The following is a 26,532-nucleotide window of genomic DNA, read 5'->3' as shown; positions in this document are numbered from 1 at the left end:
ATGATATAGGTGTTAGCTCAACAGCAAGGTTTGAATACATACATTATTGTATGATTCTGGGGCTGAGTGTGGCTCAAGTGACAGAGAACTTGACTAGCAAGCATGGGTTTAATTTCTATTAGAAATAAAAATTTTAAATCATATATGTGTGTGTGTATATAGTTATACTTAACTGATTTTGTTGTTGTTGATTGTGGTGCTTGAACTCTGGGCCTGGGTGCTATCCCTGAGCTCTTCAGCTCAAGGCTAGCACTCTACTGCTTGAGCCAAAGTGCTACTTCCAGTCTTCTGGTGGTTAACTGGAGGTAAGAGTTTTACAGATTTTCCTGCCCAGGCTGGCTTTGAACCATGATCCTCAGATCTCAGCTTCCTGAGTAACTACTAGGATTACAGGTGTGAACTGCCAGCACCCAGCCTGATTTTTTAAAAAGATTAAAAAAAAAACCAAACACTAATTTGCTTTGAGCAAAGAAGGAATGACATTGTCCAAAAAGAAATGTACTCATGGGCTGGGAATATGGCCTAGTGGCAAGAATGCTTGCCTCGTATACATGAAGCCCTAGGTTCGATTCCTCAGCACCACATATATAGAAAAGGCCAGAAGTGGTGCTGTGGCTCAAGTGGTAGAGTGCTGGCCTTGAGCAAAAAGAAGCCAGGGACAGTGCTCAGGCCCTGAGTCCAAGGCCCTGGACTGGCAACTAACTAACTAACTAAATAAATGTACTCATTACCTGACCTATGAAATGGTGACTCTTCTATACATTATCTTTATAATAAAATTTTTAAGATTGCTTTTATTTGGCTGAATTCATCCAATAATTATTTCACTTTTTAAAACTTTGTAGGGGAAAACAGCAGAGGCTGCCATTTTGCCTCTATGTTTAGCTTAGATTTTGTTCATATTTAGTATTTTAATATTCAGATTTTGTTAGTTTCATAGCCTATGATTACTTCTACAATATTTGCAATACAAAATAAATGCTTACAAAAAAACTTGTAGCTATGGATGTGTCTTAGATTAATAGAACATTTGCTTAACCTGCACACGTGCACGGACGCATGCATCCACACACGTTCATAAACATTGTAATTTTAAAAGAGAGAATGGGCACTCTATCTTGAAACTGTAGTAGCAGTCAACTTTTCAATCACACCATTCCAACCTTACTACTTATCAACATAAGTAAATAACCTCCAAATTTTTAATTTTAATAATTAATTCTTTCTCCATTTTATTTGACCTGAAAGAGCATTTCCAGAGTTTATCCATCTTTCCTCATTCTCTTTCTATCCTCAACATCTCCTATGATCTCTGCCATAGTAAGGTTTGAATTCAGGGCCTCATCCTTATTAAATAGCAGTCATTTTACCACTTCAGTCATGCCTATAGCTCATTATTAACTTCTCTTTAAAACATTTTCAATTTCCTTTAGAATATTATATCTGCCTAATTTTTCTCCTACTTTTGTGACCTTCTTTTCTTCCTGTTTGTTTAGCCAGTTCTTCCCCATTTCCTTAACTTTAAAATTTTTTGAATAATTATTTATTGTCAAAGTGATGTACAAAGGGGTTAGTTTCATAAGTAAGGCAGTGGGTACATTTCTTGTACAATTTGTTACGTCCTCCCTCAATTTTAACTTTTAAATTTATGGCTCTCAACCAGGGGCACAATTTTGGCTGTCACAACCTGATGTGTATGTGCCGCTCAAATCTAATAGATGTAAGCCAGTGATGTTGCTAAATATCCTATAGTGCAAAGGACAGGCTTCACAAAACCACCTGAAGTGTCAATGGTACTAAAGTTGAGAAATGCTGTTTTAAATACCTTATGCTTTAAAATGTATTCTTTTTTTTTTTTTTTTGGCCAGGCCTAGGCCGTGGTGAACTCAGGGCCTGAGCACTGTCCCTGGCTTCTTTTTGCTCAAGGCTAGTACTCTGCCACTTGAGCCACAGCACCACTTCTGGCCATTTTCTGTATATGTGGTGCTGAGGAATTGAACCTAGGGCCTCATGTATATGAGGCAAGCATTCTTGCCACTAGGCCATATTCCCAGCCCCCTAAAATGTATTCTTTAATCTTCTCTTATCTACAACCATTTCCCTGGTGATCTCTCCAAGTTTCATGACCTACATAGCCCAAATGCGTTAACTCTGAAACTTATGTAACTATTTCTGGATTTTTTTTCAATAATGAGGCTTGAACTCAGGGCCTCATGCTCTCCTTCCTCAGCCTTTTTGCTCAAGGCTGGCTCTCTAACACTTGAACCTACAGCTCCACTTCTGGCTTTTGGTGGTTAATTGGAGATAGGGAATTTCACGAATCTGTCTGCCTGGGCTTTAAACTGAAAGCCTCAAAGATTCATATTTTACTGTGTTACTCAGCTATCTATAGCTATTCCAAACTTAGTAAGACCAGGTTATTAGGCAATCTTGTTTATCTTAGTTACTGAGGCCAAATTTCTGAGTATCCTCCTTGATTGTGTCTTCTCTCACACCCTACATACAATCCAACAATCTGTATTCCATTCCATTCATTTCATCATTATATCCCAACAGCTCTATCTTCAAAAAACAACTGAATTTAACCACTTATTATAAACTACTGTTGTTCTGGGTAACTATCATCATTTCTTGCTTGGGATGCAGTCTAAATTACTTTCCTCACTGGGTTTCAATCACTTCTCTACATGGAAAGTCATTCCTCTACTCAAATCCTCTAATCTCATTTAGAAAAAAAGTCTCCTACTTTTTCCTTGTGTGATCTGGTCTTAATGTTTTATTTAAAAAAAAAAAAAGAAAGAAAAAGAAGAAAAAAAAAAAACCTGTGGTTCAAAGCCAGCCCAGGCAGAAAAGTCCCATGTCAGATTCTTATCTCCAATTAACAACTCAAAAACCTGAAGTGAAGCTGTGGCTCAAAGTGGTAGAGTGCTAGCCTTGAGGAAAAAAATTGCTCAGGGACAGTGTCCTGGCCAAGTTCAAGCCCCACAACTGAGGAAGGGGAAGGGGAAGGGGAAGGGGAAGGGGAAGGGGAAGGGGAAGGGGAAGGGGAAGGGGAAGGGGAAGGGAAAGGGGAGGAGAGGAGAAAAAACCAAACAAGTATTTAAAGCCAAAGAGTCTACAGTGAATATTAATACTTTTTGCAATATATGGCTTGAATATGGCTTTGTTCACTTTACTGTGGAACTGCAATCAAGCTTTTTATTTTTAGTTCAGCCACAGAGTTTGGTGCAACTATAGAATTTTAAACACAAACACACTACCACCACTACCATCAAAGTATGGTAAAACTACCAAAAAATACATGTGCAAACATTAAATTTTTAATACCTAACTGTCTTCATGTATAATCTTTCTCACATAAGAGTTATTTGCTCACGGGTTGGAGATTTAACTCAGTGGAAGAGCACTTGACTAGAAAGTGCAAGGTACAAACTAAGTTCAATAACCAGCACCAAAACAAAAACACACTTTTTTTAAAAACATTATTGCTTAGTTTTATAAGTGGTGAATTTAAATAGTTACTTCAATAACCTTATCTACGTTTCTATCCTCTCAAATCATACTGTTTGGCAAGTTATGGTTTTTAAATTAAACTGATTGTAAACAAATTCTCATTTGGTGGCACCCTTAGCTTCCTATTTACTATCTTAGGATCCGTCCTAAAAAGAATTAACTACCTACCCTAAGGGAAACAATGAAGAGCTGCTTCTTTAAGATCTTCAAACATTATACAACAAAGATCCATGAAAAAAGTGACTGAAATTTAAACATTTCATCTCAATTCCTAATTATGAGATAAGAGTCATGAAAAAGACAAAGGTGCCTTTTAATTTAACACTATTCAACATTATAGGAATACTAGGAAATACTGCAATGATGCTACTCATCAATTCTCCAGCTTCTTCCAGGCTGGGGTACAAACCAGTGAAGAGAAATGAATCAACATACAGAACTTAAAAGGAAGATGGGAGGTACAGAAAGAGAAAATTATTTTGGCTTTGAGAACCTCACATGTTGACCCTGAAATGCCACATTTAAAAACAACACCAAGGGGCTGGGGATATAGCCTAGTGGCAAGAGTGCCTGCCTCGGATACACGAGGCCCTAGGTTCGATTCCCCAGCACCACATATACAAAACACGGCCAGAAGCGGCGCTGTGGCTCAAGTGGCAGAGTGCTAGCCTTGAGCAAAAAGAAGCCAGGGACAGTGCTCAGGCCCTGAGTCCAAGGCCCAGGACTGGCCAAAAAAAAAAAAAAAAAAAAAAAACCAACACCAAAAAATTACAGCAGCAAGCCACCACTTCATTGTATACTACTAAGTATTCTGAAACTGCCACCGCTTTCGCTTTTTCCTATTCAATCTGCGATCTTTTTCTTTTTCCTGCTTTTGGTGGTAGGCAGTTCTAGACTTGCCCACTACATGGGCTCAGCTTTTCTCATGGTGATCTCAATCTTAGTTGCAGTCATAGTAAATAACTTCTCTTTACATCAGTCACACCCCATAATTTCACATTTTGATAAAATTCCTTCTCTCTTTCAAACACAATGTGTACATTTAACAATGTACTATTTGCTTCTACTGGACTAAGTTCTGGAAGTGAATTTTTAGCAGACTGAAATGGTGACTTCAACTCCAGTGTGATGCCAGTCATGTCTACATGAAACAATTTTTTTTCCCAGCATCCTGTTTTTCCACATGTGTTTTCCTGTTGTACAACCCTCTTAAGCTAAAAATGTATTAAAATCAGATGTTTTCCTCCTACAACAGTTCCAATATTTCATTCCCTCATAGAAAACAGGTACTCCACAAAGATATACACAGATTTCTTCTAGACTTTGCAGACCCATAATATGTCTTTGAACACCCTCCATTTTTACATGGGGTCCCAACCTTAACTTCATCACCATCTTCTTTCTTTTCTTCTTCACTTCCTGATGACAGTTTAAGTTTATCGAATGCTTGTTTTACGGAGGTAGATATTTTTAATTCCAAATTTGTCATTGGCTCATCTGGGCTTGGTCTTCTTATCGTTTCTACTGGTTTAGGGGGGCTTGAATGATGTGTTCCTGAAACCTGAGTTTCAATTCAGATAGTTCTTTCTTCTCAGTAGTCTTTACTTCAGGCTTGAGTGGTTCAGGTGGCTTCTCACTATTATGCCTACCTTTAGTACAGCCTACAATGGTTAAGCAATTAGAAAAATCAGTTGTTCTTCTCTTACAGCAAGACCAACCCTTCAGTGCATCATGAAAGACTGGAACACCTGGATGGTAAGTGCAAGCAAGCATCATCCACATTGGCCTTGGGATCAAAGCGCTGGCCCTGATTATAGCAAAGCAGGGCCATTTCCTTTTCCTGATTGCTGGGGACCTCTAAATGAAATGATGCGACTCCCCGGTTGCTAGACACCGTCTGACATCAAAATACTTTTTTTTTGGCCAGTCCTGGGCCTTGGACTCAGGGCCTGAGCACTGTCCCTGGCTTCTTTTTGCTCAAGGCTAGCACTCTGCCACTGAGGCACAGCGCCACTTCTGACCGTTTTGTGTATATGTGGTGCTGGGGAAGTGAACCCAGGGCTTCAAGCACTCTTGCCACTAGGCCATATCCCCAGCCCCTCAAAATACTTTTAAGTAAACAAAAATAATAGGCTTCTTAACACAGTAATCAAAATGCCAAAAATCACTCCATACCTCTTGTCAGCAAGATCTGTTTTATTTCCTACTAGCATGATGATAACATCACTTCCTCTTTCTGTTCTGACATCATCAATCCACTTTGTAGTTTGCTGGAATGAGTTAACATCTGGTATAGGAGGGTGGACAGAGGAATTATGTTACTGAAAATGCCTCCTCCACTGAAGGATCCCCTTCTCCCACAATCCCCTGAAAGTTGGAAGGGGGACAGCACATTAAGAACCCACTTTTAATGTGCCTACAACATAACTCCATTTTATCTGATTGCAACTGTCAAGTGATATAAACAAATCTAAATTAAAAAATCCTCAAGGTTTATTTTAACGTAAAAAATGTTGACAAAAACTAAATAACTACAATGTGCTTTATATAATTAGAAAAATTTAAAAAAGAAAACACTGAAATCTAAGGACAGGGGTGGGATCCAAGACAGTGGACTAGAGACAGGGCAATAGCAGAGCTCTGTCTGGTCATTCAGAAATCAAAGCTCTAACCCGGAAATCCTTGAGATTGGATGCCAAGGAAAGGCAAGCAAGTCAGAGGCTAATGCCAATCTAGAAACATCAAATTTATAACTCAGAAAGAGGAGGAAAAATCGACAAAACAAGTCCACATAACCAGGTTCCATCCTTGCCCTCTGGGCCAGTCAGCAGCTCTGTGCAGATTGCAGCTGTCTACACAGTGATGGGCCCTACTTAGAATGAAATCTAAGGACAGCTATGGCAGATAATATGGTGTTACATTGCCACAATGCTTTTTTTGATCATTTATACATATCAAATATGACAAAGAAAGCATTTCCAAAGTATGACAGCCATTAAGTCCCAACACAACCAGAAAATTTGAAAGCCTTTAAACAACTTTCAATACCACTGTATCTGCATTGCTTACACAGTTTGTGATCACTTCAACTTTGTGATTTTAGTTTGGTTCAATACTTAGTTCTAAAAAACTTCATCTTTTCTAAGGTTGGTTCTAAGGATTTTTTTTCAACTAACTATAAACAGTTCACTAATATTATTAGGTAAATACAAATTTCACTTGCTTTCGTTAAAGTAAGCACAAACCTTTTAAAGCTACAAAACTGGTCAATACACAATAATAAACACATAAAAAAAGTAGCAACCCAAAGTAAAGCTTCAAGAGAAGAATGACTGCATATAGCTCCCATTCAAACTAAGAAAAATAAGAAAACAATTCCCAAATGCAATCTTTGAACTTCTAAGTTTGTTACTACAATTACTGCTTAGTAGCTATGACCTGTGATTGAGCAAATACATAAAAATTTCTAGGAATAGTATTCTAGGTCAAAGAAGTCCAAGATGTTGTGTAACTGTTTTTTTTTAAATAAATTATGGAACATTATGGAATGACGTTTAAAATGCCATATACATATATAAAAATAAACCAATTTATAAGGACCATTTCAATTACAGAGCATTTTCCTGTTAGGCACCAATGCTCCACAGAAAATTCAGTCACTTAAAAGACTAAAGGCATTATTAACTCTTTGGGGCAAAGAAAAAGGCCATTACTTATTTCATTTCCCCTTTTAAATTTTTCTTAGAAATAAAAGTATATGCTAGAAATAAATTAAGTCAGTCACAGAATCCAGGTACGATTCAAATAAATATGATTAAAAGAAAAATGCACGTATGTTTCTCTGTCTTCCTCTATAGAGAGAGAATGGCTAGAACAGGGAAGCAGAGAAAAGCTGGCTAGTAGAAGCTTTTAATATCCTCAACAGAATCCTTGGAGAATTTGGAAAATTTGATTAAGAGTTAAGTGTAGATCAAATTTAATGAAAAAAAATTCATCTTGTCATAATAATTATAGAATAGGTTATGGATAACAGAATATATGAAAGTCTTGAAATGGATTCATAATTGGACCTGAAAGATGATTTCTGGTGTAAAAATTCTGCATCGTAGAAATAAAGCCAGATATTAATATATTTCTGAACCCAGTTGGTCTGTGATAAAAGTTTATTTACTATGATAAAATTTATTTGTACATGCTAGTAAGGAAAACAAGCACAAGACAAGAACATGCAGCTAAGCTAAAAGTTGAAAGGAGATTAGAGATGCATAACGACCCCCCCACTCACTTGTGATATCATAAACAACAACTGCCACAGTGGAGTCACGAATGTAGCTAGGAATCAAGCTCCTGAACCGCTCTTGACCTGCTGTGTCCCATAATTGCAACCGTACCTAACAACAAAATCAGTCAAACAAGCAAAAAAAAAAAAAAATAAGAATGGTCAACCCATTACAATATACCTACTTGTGATATCGTAAACTACTACGGCTGCAGCAGAATCACGGATGTAACTGGGAATGAGGCTACGGAAACGTTCCTGACCCGCAGTATCCCACAGCTGCAGCCTGATCTGTGGGATGGGAAAAAACAAATAAAACCAAAAACAAAAAAAAAACCAAAACAAAAAACCCTAATACTTCAAAAAATAAATAAATGAGAGAGAGACAATGTCCTTTGCAAAGGAGGGAGATGAGTAGTAGCAAACAACTCATGTAAAAGGTTTGTAGGGAAGTATGAAAATTACTCTTTTCAAAGGATGAAAAACTCTTCAAAAGGAAACAATATTAAAAATTTGCTTGCTCTGAAGGTAAATGACAGAAAAATGCTATTGTAAAGGATTTCACAGAATCAGAAATACAATTTCTCTTTTTTCTCCTTGTAACTACTTTGAATCCTTCCATATTCCAGAAGACAAAAAACATACTGTTGATATTCACCCACTGAGCATAAAAAAGAACTAAGGTAAATTTCTATGAGGATCTCAGGCTACCAGATATCAGAATAAAGGTATTAATATTTGTTTCCTTTTTTTTTTTTTTGGCAGCCATGAGGCTTGAACTCAGGGCCTGGGTGGTGCCCCTGAGTGTTTTCGCTCAGGGCCAGCGCTCTACCACTTTGAGCCACAGTGCCATTCCCAGTTTTGTTCTTTTGGTGGTGGTTAACTAGAGTCTCATGGACTTTTCTGCCTGGGCTGGCTTCAAACCATGATCCTCAGATCTCAGCCTCCTGAGTAGCTAGGATTACAGGTGTGAGTCACTAGTGCCCAGACTGGAATTAATATTTCTTTGAAAGCCTCTCTGAAGCTAAAATCTGTCTCCATTGGTCTTTGACTACTGTGCTTATTATGTTTCTATTAAATTTTCTTCCTTGAACATAGTAGATAATGCAACAAAATGTGAAAATATCTATGTGAAAATCCTACGCAAAATTTCACAGTTCGCATAACAGTACAATGCCTGAAAACAAGTATCAAGTTCTCTTACCAGTGTAAAGCAGTTTCCATACTTTAAGAAAGGGCAGGTTACATATGAAAACAAAATGTATGTTTTAAAAATTCATACACTTAAATAAATTTGGAGGTATAGTAATGCCTTTTTGGATACAAGTCCTAAAAATCCATTTAAATTATTTACTGTTTTAAGTGACAGAAATCTCTTCAAAGAGTAATGCAAATAGAATACAGAATTAATTTAACATTAATACTACTCAAAATGATAAAAATAAAAGCACACTTTCTCCACTCATTAACACTGGTACAAACTGCACTCTGAAAAAGAAAATTTTGAATTCACAAATATGTACTATTCAAATTAATATTTCCTTTATGGTGGTGCTAGTGTTTAAAACTCAGATCAGGTCAAATTAAATGAAAAAGTAGATATTCCTTCAGTCATAATAATTATGGGATAGCTTATGGGTAACAATGTTAAGAAAGTCTTGAAAAGGATTCATAATTGGACCTGAAAGAAAATTTCTGGGGGTGAAAAACTTGGCATCATAGAAATAAAGTCAATCAATGTACTTCTGAACTTACTAGGCAAATGTCCTAACCCACCCATATCCCCACACCCAAATGAAGTCTTTCAGACTGCATCAAGAGGCTGGGAATATGGTCTAGTGGCAAGAGTGCTTGCCTCGTATACATGAAGCCCTGGGTTTGATTCCCCAGCGTCACATATATAGAAATGGCCAGAAGTTGCGCTATGGCTCAAGTGGCAGAGTGCTAGCCTTAAGTGAAAAGAAGCCAGGGACAGTGCTCAGGCCCTGAGTCCAAAGCCCAAGACTGGCCAAAAAATAAAAAAATAATAAATAATAATAATAATCAAAATGCATCAAGAGTGGCACTCAAAAGATTTTTACTGTAGGTATAATGTACTCATGAAAAAAATTAAATTAACTCTTAAAGTTATCTGTCTTCATTTTTCCAAATCATGGTGGTAAATTTTGTTTAATAAGTCAACAAACATCAAGATTTTAGTAAAAAGAAGAAAGAAAGAAAGAAAGAAAGAAAGAAAGAAAGAAAGAAAGAAAGAAAGAAAGAAAGAAAGAAAGAAAGAAAGAAAAACAAACCCTTGTCTTTCTCTCCCATTTTGGATCTCACTTGGAGATACAAAATTATAGTACTAATAACAACAAACTTACTCTGTAATAACGGTTTTCCAAAAGGTCTAACTTTGGTAACAGAAAAGTACTTCTGATGGTGATAATCACTGATTATAGCTTTGAGCATAGTTTTCCAATCTGAGTTATTGCAGAAAATTGCACACTGAAAATATTACTCACTGTTCGATCCTCTAAGTACATTGTTTTTGATAAAAAGTCAATGCCAATTGTTGCCTGTAGAACAAAACAAAACAGTTGTTAACAAAAACAATAGTTTGAATGTAGCCACAAGTTTGGGATTTATGAATATGGGAGAAATAATAAACACATACATACAGTCAAGTAACAATGATATTTGCAGTGATAATGGCTTCCATGTAGTAAGCACTTGCTAGTCCATGTTAGAAATTGTTTAGGATTTTCACTTGATCATATGTAAATTGCACATGATCACACATTCCTGAAGGCTAACTTTTTTAATAGTAAATTATTCTTATCCCTGATTTTTCTCATTTTGTAGATTGAAATTTTGTATTTGAACCTTTGTTTGGATATCTCAATGCTTTCTAGTTGGAATGGTGTTATTTGCCCCAGTAACAATTATACAAAACATTGCTAACACAAACTGCAATCCTGTCTAGGTCATTTGTCCTATAGATTGATCCATAAAACTGTCCAGAGGGTAAGAATCTCCTTGAGGTATTGACTTTTCTTTTATTGTCTATATAGCTTGTAAGTTAACTATAAGGCTTGATAAGAATATCGTTAATATGCTCTACATTTGTAGGTGGTACTGGGTACTTCATATTGTTCCACATATATAGGTATACAACATGTACTGTTAACATGGTTAATGCTGATTCAGTGAATTTGGATGATGATAGCAGAATCTTGTGTTTTCACACTCCAAGCCAACAATTTATGGGATGATACCTTTCTCAAATACCCAATTTTCCATTCTCTTTTCACCTTATAGGTTTAATATTGATTAATAATAGTTACCTAAATCAATTATCTCATTAGGGATACAAAAAGTCAATTTTCTGCCAGGTACTGGTAGCTCATGCTAGTAATTCTAAGTTATTCAGGGTGCCAAGATCTGAGTATCACTGCTCAAAGCCAATAGAGGCAGAAAAGTACATGACTCTTATCTTCAATTAACCAGCAAAAAGTCAGAAGCGGAGCTGTGGCAGAGGCACAAAAGTTCAGGGACAGTACCGAGGTTCTGAGTTTTGGCAAAGGACTGAGTTCTGACCCTAGGACTGGCACCCAAAAAAAGTTAATTCTGGCATTCCTGTCATGTTTACTAAATAAAATTCTATACAGAGTTATTTGGCTACCTCAAAGAACAATTTTCATAAGAAAAGGTTAATTTCAGAATAAGAAGGAGAATCACTAGCTAGCACTCAGAGTGCAAATGAGATTCTCTTTTTGGCTTTTTCCCAAAGAGAATTTTGCAAAATTGATGGATTATGTCCATTTTCATAATGGAGTCTTTTGAAGTGTAAGAGTTTCAATAAAGTTCAATTTACCAATTCCTTTCTTACTTGTTTATTTTTTGCCAGTCCTGGGGCTTGGAGTCAGGGCCTGGGCATTATCAATGAGTTTCTTTTTGCTCAAGGCTAGCACTCTACCACTTGAGCCATAGCACCACTTATGGTTTTTTCTGTTTATGTGGTACTGAGGAATTGCACCCAGGGCTTCATGCATGCTAGGCACTCTACCACTAAGCCACATTCCCAGCCTCTACCAATTCTTTCTTTAGGAATCATGCTTTTGAATTTTTTTTCTGGTCTAACTCTTATTTATATTTTGTGTCTTTGTGAGAATCGGGGAAAAATGGAACACTAAAGGGAAGGAAAGAACATGGGAAGGGCTGGCTGAGGAAGAAGAGTGAAAGAGGCTATCTAGGCATGCCAAGGGTTAGCTTTAAAGCCATCTACCCCTACCAGATAGATAGAGCTGCCTGAAGCAAATCTGACAGGTTCTCTAGCTGGTCAGCCTCCCCATACCATGGAACTTACTTCTTTCCCAGACAAAGAAATCAGTTTGACCCAAGTTCATAATCTCTAGCTTTGTACTACCTACAACTTCTCAATAAGGGTGAAATTAAGGGCAAATCTTCCCTCTCAAAACAACATTATGCTAATAATTTCTAATATTATTAACTCTTATCCTTGACTTCAAGTGTAGCTCAAAATGCTACAGAAAACAATACTTGGATGTATTCTTTATGAGGGAATACTTATCATGTCTAATTCCCTACCTGATGATTTTAAAGACAATCATTCAATAGAGACTGAAAGACAACAAAATTGAGTAAGGCTGAAGACCATGGATAAAAATCATTTATACTAAGTATTTATATAGCATCTTACAGATGTTAGAGTCTTGTTTTTACATCCATTACTACAGGTAAATAAACTTTAAAAAAACAATTTGAGAATTATTTGTAACAAAACACTAATAAATTGGCAACAACAAAATACCTGATAGGTGTTGTCAAAACTGTCATACATGAATCTGGTAATCAAAGATGTCTTTCCAACTGAAATGAAAAGAAAAACAGATTTGTTCAGTGAAAAATTTCACTGGGTTCTTAGGCAATTCTACAGAAAACTGCAAATTAAATGCAATGAAAAATAATATCTGAAGTGGCAGTGGTAATTAAAAATTATCTAGTACCAAGCTTGCCAACGTAACTTTTTCTAAAAACACACAAAAATCTTCAGATTAATAAGAATTTTGTTAAAGTATTTAGTTAAGAGTTGAGAAGCAAGGTGCTGGTGTCTCACACCTGTAATCTTAATGCTCAGAAGGCTGAGATAGAGGATCACAGTTCAAAGCCAACCTGCGCAAGAAGGTCCATGGGACTCTTACCTTCAATTAGCCACCAAAAAAACCAGAAGCGGAACTATGGCTCACCAGGTTCAAGCTCCAGGACTGATACATACATACACACACACACACACACACACACACACACACACACACACACACACACACACACAAAATGAAGAAAATAAAGATAGAATGGAGGGAAAAAATATGGTGATATCCCTAATTCACAAAAGGACAAGTAGACACTTATTTGGGCCCTGACAAGAGAATCCAGAGAGGTGCAGGTCTACTTCATTAGTGAATCAAAGAATAATCACTCAGAGTAAAAAAAACAAAACAAAGTTCTAAGAGGAGAATGCAGGAAAACAATCATTTCAAGAACTAGATTATAGCCAGGCACTGGTGCTCACACATATAATGCTAGCTACTCAGGAGGCTGAGATCTAAGGATTGCTGTTCAAAACCAGCCAGGGCAAGAAAATCTGTGAGACTCTTATTTCCAATTAACCACCAGAAAAACGGAAGTGGCAGTGTGGCTCAAACTGCTAGAGTGCTAGCCTTGAGCAAATCAACTCAGGGACAGTGCCAGGGCATTGAGTTCAAGCCCTACAAATGACAAGGAAAAAAAAACCCAGATTATATGAGTGAGAAACAGATATGAAAAGTTGTTTATAAATTTATCACAGAATCAGATTAGATCTTTTCAGCTGTCTGGCAGGGAAGTCTCAAAGATCCACAATTGCATTTTTTTAAAAATCATAGTTTTTAGGGAAATAGGAGGTCAAAAATTTCCTTACTAATAAATACATTCTCCAAAAGTAAAACACACATCTATTTTTTCTAGTTTCTAGTAGCTTGACAGGCTCAATAGAACAAATTCAAAAAATCACATCAATTACAAAGAAAATGGGTAAATACCTTTAATGTTCCCCTAAAGTTTTTTTTGAGGGAATAAAAAACATACCCAGCTATTCATATTTTAGCATGATTAAGACTTTGCTTCAATCAATTTTTTTTTTTTTTTTTTTTTTTTTGGCCAATCCTGGGGCTTGGACTCAGGGCCTGAGCACTGTCCCTGGCTTCTTTTTGCTCAAGGCTAGCACTCTGCCACTTGAGCCACAGCGCCACTTCTGGCCATTTTCTGTATATGTGGTGCTGGGGAATTGAACCCAGGGCCTCATGTATAGGAGGCAAGCACTCTTGCCACTAGGCCATATCCCCAGCCCTGCTTCAATCAATTTTTAAAGACCAGATCTTGGGCTTTACCTTACCCCCTTTTCATATACCATATGAAAACCTGAAGAAAATAAGAATATTCATATTCCATGAGTGGGGAGTACCAGGACCACTTTTTGGGCTACTTGGTCTTATCAAAATAGTAAGCATCAGCCATCATTATAGGTGGCTTACACCTGTAACTATAGTTACTCAGGAGGCAGAGATCTAAGGATTGCAGTTCCAAGCCAGCCTAGGCAGGAAAATCTGTGAGACTCTTAATCACCAGAAAGTTGGAAGTGATCTAATCATATAAAAAAATACATGAAATAACATTTATCCAAATGACTCCATGAAATGGAAACAAGAAGGTTTTTTTTTTATTTTTTTATTTTATTAATTTTGTTATTTCTTTTTGCCAGTCCTGGGCGTTAGACTCAGGGCCTGAGCACTGTCCCTGGCTTCTTTTTGCTCAAGGCTAGCACTCTGCCACTTGGGCCACAGTACCACTTCTGGCCGTTTTCTATATATGTGGTGCTGGGGAATCAAACCCAGGGCTTCATGCACATGAGGCAAGCACTCTTGCCACTAGGCCATATTCCCAGCCCAAGAAGGTCTTGTTTTTTTGTTTTTGTTTTTGCTTTTTTTTTGTTCATTTATTTATTTGAGAGGGTAAGAGGAGGACATAGAAATGGAGGGATAAAGGGTAAACAAATGAAGCGGTGGTACTCACTAGACACTATGTTGAAAGTGAACTATTCAACTTGTGGTTGGGGATGGAAGGGAAAAACTGGGAGAGAATGAGGGAAGGGATGACGTTGTCCAAAAAGAAATGTGCTCATTACCCGACCTACGTAACTGTAATTCCTCTGTATATTACCTTTATAATAACAATAAAAAACTGGAAAAAAAAGGAACATCAAGTTCAATCCAGCATGCCATCTAATATAAACAGATAGGAAGGAAATAATTAGACGTACACAAAGATTCACATATAAGATGGTTCATTATAACACTACAATACCATAATAGTAATTAATATTTTAAAACCGTGTACAGCCTACTTTTTCAACAAGGTCATAATTACAAAACAGCCGTAGTACCAATTGTAAGCAGGCAAACAAAAGCAATAAGCTGGGTACTGGTTAAGAGCAGTAACCACTAAGATGGCAATACAGATTCTGAACCTTATTATACTGTCATTGTAATACATTAGCATAGTAGGATGGGGGGGACAGGGACGGGGAATATAATACAGGCATGGGCACATTTTGAGCTGTGTGCAAAATGGCAGCAAACGTGCTAAAAGTTCCCTCCTTGTCCTGGAAAAGGCATGGAGAGGAAAACCTTTCTCCAAAAAAACCATTAGGTATACTAGAGCCTGGGCCGTTCTGCCTAATGTGGCAGCCTGCAGTACTTGTTTTCTGTTCACTTTTGGTTCAGAACTAGTCTGTGTTTGATTTCTATCTTATAGGAAACAAAGGACTCACTTATTAGGTGCTATAAATTATGATGTATTTGTTAGGTCCACAATGTTATACTTTTTGATAAAAAATTTTTGGTATAAACAGAAATTGGCTAAGTAAAAACTTTCATCTTGAAGGGGGGATACTGGAATGGAATCTTGCTATGTAGCTCATGGCCTAGAACTTGCTATGCAGCACAAACTGGCCTTGAACATGTAGTAGAAAATTAGCCTTGAGCAAAAAAGAAAGCTTACGGACAGTGCCCAGGCCATGAGGCACTGAGCTTCAGGATTAGAAGGGGGAAAAAGCTGATATCTTAGGTAGATAGAAAAGTCTGCAAAAACCATTTAAGGTATCCCTAAGTGTTAGGGAACTAACTTAAGGAGTTGTATAAATTTTTTCAACCTTATTTGAAACAATCTAAAAAGAAATGACTTTTTTTGTTTTATCTTATTTTTTTATATATTTTTAAATTATCTTTAAAGTCGGTTTTTCTATAACCAACTTACTTTTTTTTTCCCCCGGCCAGTCCTGGGCCTTCAACTCAGGGCCTGAGTACTGTCCCTGGCTTCTTTTTGCTCAAGGCTAGCACTCTGCCACTTGAGCCACAGTGCCACTTCTGGCTGTTTTCTGTATATGTGGTGCTAGGGAATGGAACCCAGGGCTTCGTGTATACAAGGCAAGCACTCTTGCCACTAGGCCATATTCCCAGCCCAAGAAATTAATTTAAATATGTAACAGAGCTAAGCATGGTGGAGCATGATTATAATCCTAGTTTACAGGCTGAAGCAGCAGTCTATTCTAGACTAGCTTATACAACATAATTAAGAATGTGTTTGTGTGTATAACACTCCCTCATACATGTATACACATGAACTATCTACTTACACATGTGATTAATTAATTCTTCAAATACAAGATAAGGAAACAAATCTATTATGAACCAAATGCAAGATACAATTCTTTAAGACGCACCCTTTTATTTTTGTTTAGTTAGGCATGGGGCTTGAACTCAGGGCCTGAGTGCTGTTCCTAGCTCTTTTTGCTGAAGGCTAGCATTATACCACTTTAAACCACAGCTCCACTTCCAGTTTTTTGTGGTTAAGTGCAGATTAGTCTCACGGAGTTTGTTACCTAGGCTGGCTTCAAACCATGATCCTCAGTTCTCAGTCTCCTGAGTAGCAAGATTAGAGAAATGAGGCACCAGCACCAGGCTTAAATTCACCCTTTCTGATGTAGTAAAGCACTAGCTTGGCATGCAAAATCCTGAGTTTGACCCCTTAACCCAAAGAAAAAATTTACCCTTTCAAAGAATAAAATTTAGTATGTCTTGGTATAGCCACTAAGTTGTAAAACTATTACCACTAGAAATTTCAGAATATTTTCCCATTCTCTCAAGAAGAAATCATAGTACATATCTGTAATCCCAGCACTGGGTTAAGGGGAGAACCCAAGGCAGAAAGCTAGCATATGGGCAATATAGTGAGACTTTGTCTCAAAAAAAGGGAGGGAGAGATTTCAACTTAGTAGTCAAACTACCATTTCTTCTCTTCCCCTAGACCCTGGCAATCATTACTCTATTTCCTATCTCTATGGATTTGCCAGTTCTTCAACTCATACTTTAATAAATATGTAACTTGCACAAATTAATGTAACTTGCACAGATTAATCCTCTTGGTTTGTAAAATAAGATAGTTTTTATCTCAAGGACTGCTTAATACATACAAAGTGGCTAATATGATTATATACTTAATGAATGCAGTAAACAATTAGAAAGCAGTCCTCTTTGTCAATCTAAGGTTTAAATGGACAAATGAAGATAATGTTATATAAAGGTAGAATTATTGAAAACAAGTGCTGGGGTAGGAGAATAATGCTTGCCTAATATGAATAAAACCCTCAGTTTGATGCCCAGCACTGCTGCCAAGGGGGAGGGGAGGAAAATATTTTCTGGACCATAAAACAAATCTTGACAAGTTTCCTAGTTTAAACATCGTACACAGTATGTTCCTCCCCTTCAGAAAAGCAGAACAAGAAATTTATAACTGAATTTTATCAAGAAAACCCTGGGATAGGAATATGGCCTAGTGGCAAGAGTGATTGCCTCGTTCGTATACATGAAGCCTTGGGTTCGATTCCCCAAAACCACATACATAGAAAATAGCCAGAAGTGACACTGTGGCTCAAGTGGCAGAGTGCTAGCCTTGAGCAAAAAGAAGCCAGGTACAGTGTTCAGGCCCTGAGTCCAAGCCCAGGACTGGCAAAAAAAAAAAAAATCCTAAAAATTTAGGAATAAGTTATTTGCTCTTTTTAATGAAGGAAAAAACCTCTTGTTTCCATTAGTTATATGTGCTTGTTTGTTCAGGCTGATTCCAAACTCTTGAGCTCAAGGGATACCCCTACCTCAGTCTGTTCTATAGCTGGTACTACTGCTGATGTGTACTACTGTGTATTACTGTGTTCGGATTGTTTTTTAATAAGGAAAAACAAAAACTTCATTCAGTTTGGGTTGACAGAAAATGGCTAGTATATTCTTCATTAATTTTTTAGTTTTAACATGGATTTATTTTAACATAACCCAGTTAAGGTAGAGGAAAATAGGACAGGGTTAAAGGAGAGAGAAATGAGTAAGAGAGAAAAAAATTTCCTGCTCCCCATGTAGGAAATGGGAGCTTAAGACTCCAGAAAACAACTATTTTTTAAAACCTTTGTATTATTGAGTGGGTTAACAACACTGAAAGAGCTTAGCTTGGCTTAATTAACTTTCTTTTTTGCCGTAGAATTACATCATCTAGGTGAAACACCCTTAAATAGGATAGTGAAATGAGATTTGATTGCAGCTGAGCTTTTCTGCTATGATTCCCTAGGTAACGCCTCAGCTTTCTGTATTTGAACAGAGACATGACTGAACAGCAACAGCAGATAGTATTTTTGCTAAGGTTTATTCTAAAATCAAAGCATATGGTCTGAACAACTAAAATCATATTGCATTGATCTTTCACAGTGGCTTATGAGAGAAGATAATAAAAAATGAATATCTAATTGGTTTTTAAGTATTACTTGGCCAAAGTAACTGATCAAAATTATGCAAAGTCATAATTTGTTGTGGTGAAGACCTTATCTCCACCCCCTCTCTCTCCCCCAACAAGAAAAGTTGTATAGGACAGAGCACATTTGTAATCCCAGCATTCAGAAGTAAGAGGCAAGGAGGAGAATCTTCCTTGGACTACATAAAATGACCCTGTCTCAAAAATCAGAAACAGAAAAACAAAACAACTATCACATTTACACAATATTTTAGAAAGGAAAGGGTCAGTTTGGTTGTATAGAATAAGCAATTTTATAGCAACAATTCAAAAGTTGTTTTTATAAAGTTCCCTTTTTTTTTTTTTTGCCAGTCTTGGGGCTTGAACTCAGGGCCTGAGCACTGTTCCTGGCTTCTTTTTGCTCAAAGCTAGCACTCTACCACTTGAGCCACAGTGCTACTTCTGGCTTTTTTCTATATATGTGGTGCTGAGGAATCGAACCCAGGGCTTCATGTATGTGAGGCAAGCACTCTACCACAAGGCCATATTCCCAGGTCCTAAAAAAAAATTTTATGACAGGAACTCACAATGTGGCTCAGGCTAACCTTGAACTCTTCAAACTTCTGTCTCTGCCTCTGAAGCCCAAGAATACAGGAGTGTGTCACCACAGTGATAATAGATTTGTTAAATTTTCAGGACAATAAAATGGAGACATCCAAAAGAAAAACACGAAAATAATTTATCTTACAAAGTGAAACAAACTCTTACTATACAATCCAGCTACTGTGTTCCTTGGTACCTATCCCAAAACATTGAAAACTTATGTCTACCACTCAAGAATTGCATATGGAAGGCTGAGAATGTAGTTTAGTAGTTGAATGCTATTCTAGCATTCATGAGATCCTGGATTTGATCATCAGCACCATAAGAAACAAGACAAAAAACCTGCATAGGGACGTTTATGCTTCATAATTTCTAAAACTTAGAAACAATTAAGGTGTCCTGTAAATAACAGGTAAATTGTGGCACACATACACAATGGAATTTATTCAGCAGTAAAAATGCCTATCAAACCATGAAAGACAAGCAGGAACCCTAAATGAATACTTACTACTAAATGAAAGCAGACAATGTAAAAATGCTATGTAGTCTATGATTCCAACTAAAAGGCAAAACTAAAGAAAATAAAAACATTCTTGGGCCAGAATTGGAAGTAGAGAAAAACAGGCCAAGCACAGAAGGGGTTTAGAAAAATGACAAAACTCTGTATAAGACTATAATGAAGCCAGACACCAGTGGCTACCATCTATAATCCTAGTCACCAGAAGACTGAGACCTAGAGGACTGAGATTCAAAGCTAGCTTAAGCAGAAAAGTCCATGAGACTCCATCTCCAATTAACCAACCAATAGCTGGGTTGGAGGCATGGCTCAAATGGTAGAACACTAGCCATGAGCAAGCAAGATGATCCAGAGAACAAGACCCAGTATTGGTGGCAGAAGAAGAGGAGAAGACTACTACAATGAATGTGGTATGGTGGTTCATGCTTGTAATCTCAGCACTAGGAGCTGACAAAGTAGGATTGAGAGTTTGAGGCAAGCTTGAGCTTCATTTTAAGACTTTGTTTCAAAATAAATACAATCCAGGCACCAGTGGCTCATTCCTGTAATCCTAACTACTCAGGTTGAAATCTGAGGATTGTGGTTAGAAGCTAGCCTGGGCAAGAAAGTCCATGAAACTATTATACTCCAAGTAGCTACCAAAAAAGCTGTAAGTGGAGCTATAGTTCAAATGGTAGAGTTCTAGTCTTGAGCACAAAAAAAAAACACACACACAAAAAAACAGGAGCTGAGTTCAAGCCCCATGACTAGCACAAAAAAAAAAAAAGACTAAAACTACTCTTCACATGTACAACACCAACAGGAAGCCTGAACATAAAAGGCGGATTTTGGGTGATAATGATACACTAATACAGACATAACAATTTTAACAAATATACCACTCTGAAGGGTGAGGCTATGCATGTATGGGGTTAGAGATTATATAGGAAAACTCTGTCACCTTCCTGGGATCCCAATCATGATGGGAAGCCTAAAGTGGGCAGATTGTGACAGGCTGGGAATAAAGATCCAACCCAAAATAATCTGAAAAACAAAACAAAACAAACACAAAACAGGCTGGAGATGTTTAATATGCTAGAGAGTCAGTTTAGCAAGTACAAGGCCCTGAGTGTAAACTCCTGAATATCCTCCCACACCTATGTAAGAAAACTGCAGACGGTTCAAGTGGCAGAATGCAATAGTTGAGCAAAAATGAAAACCTATCAAGAGTTTGAGAAAGCCTAGCCGGAGCTTGAGGCCTTGGCTATGAGCACAAAATAAAGCTGGACAAGAAACATATCTGAATGTTAAAAACCCAAAGATATCTTACCAAAGATAAAAAAGTAAACAAATATTTTAATGCCATTAGATATTTAATGGCTATTTTGTTTCTTTGTTCAAAAGTCACTAAATGTTAACTACTTGATAGTGGCTCACTCCTGTAATCCTAGCACTCTGAGGTATGACAACCATGGTTCAAAGCCAACCCTAGCAGATCCCTAAGACTCTTAGCTACAATAAATCAATAAAAAGCTGGAAATAGAGCTGTAGCTCAAGTGGTAGAGACTACCCTTGAGCAAAAAAGTCAGGGTCAGCATCCAGGGCCCTTAGTTCAAGCCTCAACACACACACACACACACACACACACACACACACACACACACACACACACACACTATGAAGGTTGATGAAGAGAAAGCAAAAATGAGAGTAAGATCCAGACCTTTAGTAGTTTATAATTCATTGATATAAATAAACATGCGCAGTGAGAGAAGGAAACATCACACTGTCAGGGGTAACTTTCCTCAACATTTTTAAATATTTCAAGGTGCACAAGTAGTTACAACTATTTAGCAGCTATTCAAGGATCTTTACAAACAAATTTGAGTGTAACTCTAGTCTCATCTCCCACCCTTGACAAACATTTGCCAACTGTAGAAAGTTGTAAGATGCTAAGCATACCATGTACTTTGGAACCTTTGAGCTTTTCCCATATAATGTGACTTTGTGGAACTTTTCCTTCCTGGTTACATTATGAACTTATAAACTTGAACTTACTTGTCAGGTATGGCTTTGACTGAAAAAAATAAATTACTCCTCAAAATTACATACAGCTGAAGAGTGTACCTCAACAAGTCCCTTATTTATTTTTGTAGGTCATGGGGCTTTAAGTCAGGGCCTGAGTCCTGTTCCTTAGTTTTCTGCTCCAGGCACTCTACCATTTCAAGCCACAGAGCCACTTATGGTTTTCTGATGGTTAACTGGAGAAAAAAGTCTTACAGAGATTCCTGCCTGGGCTGGCTCTCAAATGCGATCCTAAGATCACAGCCTCTTAAGTAGCTACAATTACAGGCATGAGCCACCAGCACCAGACTCAACAAGCACTTTAGATGGCAGCAGCCTTTTTATTCCTACAACAAAATAAATAAACTTCCATGTATGTTTCATAAGGGTTAAAGGATGAGTCCAGGGCTGGGAATGTGACTTAGTGATAGAGGGCTTGCCTGGCATGCATGAAGCCCTGGGTGCAATTCCTCAGTACCATAAACAGAAAAAGCTGAAAGTGGTGCTGTGGCTCAAGTGGTAGAGTGCTAGCCTTGAGCAAAAAGAAACTCAGGGACAGTGCCCATGCCCTGAGTTCAAATCCCAGGACTGGCAAAAGACAAAACAAGACAGATGAATCCACGCTCATGCCTGTAATCCTGACTTCTCAGGAAGCTGAGATCTAAGAATGATGGTTTAAAGCAAGCCCAGCAGGAAACTGTGAGACTCTTATCACGAATTACCCACCAAAAAGCCAGAAGAGGAGTTATGGCTCAAGTGATAGAGCATTAGCCTTGAGCCCAGGGATAGCACACAGCATCTAGGCCTTAGTTCAGACCTTAGTACCAGCACAACACAAATATGTATATAGATATCAATATCTAGGTATAGATATATAAAAATTAAAATATATGTATGTGTGTACATATATATGTATATATATTCCAAATTATTTGTACCCTCACAGAGAAATTCATTGGAAAGCTTGAAACAAATACTAGAATATCACTTCAGTAGTACCATTTTTATTTGCTTAAGGGTAAATAAAGAAATTTAAGGTAAAACATGATCCACTTTTTTATATGAAGGGAAAAAAGAACAACTTAATACTATCTCAAATTATCCTGTTTCTTTTGCCAATACCAAATGTGAACGCTGGGTCTTTTTTTTTTTTTTTTTTTGCCAGTCCTGGTGCTTAGATTCAGGGCCTGAGCCCTATCCCTGGCTTCTTTTTGCTCAAGGCAAGCACTCTGCCAACTTGAGCCACAGTGCCACTTCTGGCCTTTTCTATATATGTGGTACTGAGGAATTGAACCTAGGGCTCCATGTATATAAGGCAAGCACTCTTGCCACTAGGCCATATTCCTAGCCCCTCCTGGCTTCTTTTTGCTCAAGGCTAGCACTCTAACACTTGAGCCACTGTGCCACTTCTGGCTTTTTCTAAATATGTGGTGCTAAGGAATTGAACCTAGGGCTTCATGAATGTAAGGCAAGCACTCTACCACTAGGCCATATTACCAACCTGAACTTTGGCTGTCTTAACACACTCACTCCTTGCTTGCTTATGACTGGTGCTCTGCTACTCATCTAGCCCTGCTTTTTGCTGATTAGAGTCTCCTAGACTTTTATGTCTGGGCTTGCTTCAAACCTTGATCCCCCAGGCTGGGATTACTGTTGTAAAGCCAAGGGAAACTGGCTTGTTCATCTATTTATTTACTAGTTTACTTAACTTGAGTTATAAACGGTAAGGAAAAACAGGAACTCTACCAATCTTGTACATAGATGTGTTAGTAAATCAAAAGAATGAATGAAAAGAAATTTTGCTAAATAGACATATTCACTACCTTAGTCTAGAAGTTAATCTTCAAAAGCACTGCATTCTTATAAAAATAAAAATAGGCAGGGATATACATTAAAAAAAGTCAAGCTCGGGGCTGGGGATATGGCCTAGTGGCAAGAGTGCCTGCCTCGGATACACGAGGCCCTAGGTTTGATTCCCCAGCACCACATATACAGAAAACGGCCAGAAGCGGCGCTGTGGCTCAAGTGGCAGAGTGCTAGCCTTGAGCGGGAAGAAGCCAGGGACAGTGCTCAGGCCCTGAGTCCAAGGCCCAGGACTGGCCAAAAAAAAAAAAAAAAAAAAAACACAAAAAACACAAAAAACACAAAAAAAAGAGTGCCTGCCTCGGATACACAAGGCCCTGGGTTCGACTCCCCAGTACCACATATACAGAAAACGGCCAGAAGTGACGCTGTGGCTCAAGTGGCAGAGTGTTAGCCTTGAGCGGGAAGAAGCCAGGGACAGTGCTCAGGCCCTGAGTCCAAGGCCCAGGACTGGCCAAAAAAAAAAAAAAAAAGTCAAGCTCAAATAACAGACATAAAGTCAGGTCAAACTTACTAATTTGCCATAAGAAATATCAATCTGTAAAAAATGAGAATATTTAGGTTGTTATAACTAGCATATTTTTGTGATCAAGCCATTTGTTTGATTTGTATGCTTTTCTCACATATGTATATATACACACAAACATATTCTTCAATAAAAAAGTAGGTAATCACTGACATAATAAATAAAATGTGATGTCTAACACATATTTAAAACTAAGACATTAACAGTAAGGAAAAGCCATGGTTAACTAGTTTAAAGAATTCTATGAAAATAAACATTTAAAAAGGAAGAGGAGTAGGAAGCAGCAGCAGCAGAAGCTAGTGGCTCACACCTGGAATTGTACTCAGGAGACAGAGATTGGAGGATTGAGGTCCAAGCCAGCCCAGGAAGGAAAGACCTGATCTCTACTTTTCTTAGATTCTTTTTTTGCTTGTTTTTTTTTTTTTTTTTTTTTTTTTTTTTGCCAGTCCTGGGGCTTGAACTCAGGGCCTGAGCACTGTCCCTGGCTTCTTTTTGCTCAAGGCTAGCACTCTACCACTTGAGCCACAGCACCACTTCTGGCCGTTTTCTATATATGTGGTGCCTAGGAATCGAACCCAGGGCTTCATGCATACGAGGCAAGCACTCTACCACTAGGCTATATTCCCAGCACCAAGTTTTATTTTTTCTCCCTTGTGTTTTTTAAGTTTTGAGTGCCTCATTGTTGTAGAATCAAGAAGTATTTTTTTCAAAGTGAAAAGTTACTTGCTGCTGAGTGTGGTAGCCTATGTCTGTTATCCTAGCTATTAAGGAGGATCAGGATAATTTTGGCTCCAGGCCAGCTCAAGCAAAAAAGTGCTAGACATCCTATCTCACCAATAAAATCTGGACATGGTGGTGTGCACCTGCTATAGTAGCTGTGTGGAAATCATAAATGAAGGTGACTGGGGCATATAGACATGAGATATTAAAAAAAATAATGAAAGTAAAAAAGGTGGCGATGTGGCTCTTAGAAATCAAACATAAGGCCCTAAGTTCAAACACAGTACCATCACCAAAAACAGAAGGAAAGGGAGAAAGAAGGAAAGAAAGATTTGTTTAAGAGTTGTAGTAGGGCTGTGAATATGACCTAGTGGTAGAGTGCTTGCCTCACAAACATGAAGCCCTGGGTTCAATTCCTCAGCACATGTATAGAAAAAGCCAGAAGTGGTGCTGTTGCTCAGGTGGCAGAGTGCTAGACTTGAGCAAAAAAGAAGCCAGGGATAGTGCTCAGGCACTGAGTTCAAGCCCCAGTGCTGACCAAAAAAAAAAAAAAAAAAAATGGGGGGGAGTGTGTAGTAAGTTTGGGGAAAGAAAAGATTTATTTTTTCTAGGACTTGTACCTTTGCTTGGGTTTTCTTTTCAGGGCAGGCATTCTACCACTTGAGCCTCCACTTGTGTCTTTTTGATGGTTGAGTGGAGATAAGAGTCTTGTGGATTTTGTTTGCTCAGGTTAGTTCCAAACATCTTCAAATCTCAGTAGCTAGAATTATAGATATGAGCCACTAGCTCCTGGTAGCTCAGGATGGCTTCTAGCTCTTTATTCCCTTGTTTTAGCTTCCCATTTCAGCCTTCTTGAGTGCTAGGATTATAGGTAGAAGCCTCTAGGCCTGGCACAAAAATTTACTTAACTGATGACAGATGGGCATTATGTGGATTTTATGAGGCAAGCACTCTACCACTAGGCCATATTCCCAGCCCTGGATTTTAATACACTGAACTAGCTATTACTGTTGCTTAATTCTCTCCTTCAAACTCTATTTTCAAAAGACTTGATTTATTTTATTTCCTAGGGGTTCTACCACTAGCTAGGACTTGAACTACCTCCCAGCCTCCCAGCTTTTTGCTAGTTTGTCCGCCTGAACTGGTTTTAAGTGACTCTCAGATGTCAACTTTTTTTTTTTTGGGGGGGGTAGGGCCAGTTGTGGGCTTTAAGTCAGGGCCTGGTCGCTGTCTCTGAGCTCTTTTGCTCAAGGCTAATACTCTACCACTTGGAACTACAGTGCCTTTTCCCATTTTCTAGTGGTTAATTGGAGACAAGAGTCTCAAAGACTTTCCTGCCCAGGCTGGCTTTGAATTGCAATCCTCAGATCTCAGCCTCCTGAGTAGCTAGGATGACAGGCATGAGCCATGAGTGCCTGGCAGATCTCAACTTCTTGAGCACACATATATTTCTGAAGGGATATTCCCCAGTTTTTTTTTGTTGTTGTTGTTTTTTTTGCCAGTCCTGGGCCTTGGACTCAGGGCCTGAGCACTGTCCCTGGCTTCTTCCCGCTCAAGGCTAGCACTCTGCCACTTGAGCCACAGCGCCGCTTCTGG

General features: G+C 38.0%; 1 protein-coding gene and 1 pseudogene across 2 annotated transcripts in view; both read right to left on the bottom strand.

Moving 5' to 3' along the window:
• Rab6a (RAB6A, member RAS oncogene family) overlaps positions 1-26,532 on the bottom strand; it is a 44,493-nt gene that overhangs the window by 6,825 nt on the left and 11,136 nt on the right. Inside the window, exons 2-5 of one of the 2 annotated variants that reach the window (XM_048359580.1) lie at positions 12,606-12,664; positions 10,297-10,350; positions 7,978-8,083; positions 5,689-5,800 (exon numbers count right to left, since the gene is read on the bottom strand). In XM_048359580.1, coding sequence (XP_048215537.1) covers positions 5,689-5,800; positions 7,978-8,083; positions 10,297-10,350; positions 12,606-12,664 — 331 coding nt within the window. Of the gene's footprint in view, positions 1-5,688; positions 5,801-7,798; positions 7,905-7,977; positions 8,084-10,296; positions 10,351-12,605; positions 12,665-26,532 lie in introns of both variants that reach the window. The other variant, XM_048359579.1, reaches the window with a different exon arrangement.
• Positions 4,283-5,385, bottom strand: LOC125361247 (annotated as a pseudogene).

The sequence above is a fragment of the Perognathus longimembris genome, chromosome 13 (genome assembly GCF_023159225.1).
Source record: "Perognathus longimembris pacificus isolate PPM17 chromosome 13, ASM2315922v1, whole genome shotgun sequence".
NCBI lineage: Eukaryota > Metazoa > Chordata > Mammalia > Rodentia > Heteromyidae > Perognathus > Perognathus longimembris.
Note: the sequence above shows the minus strand (reverse complement) of the source record. Positions and strands in the feature narration are given on the sequence as shown.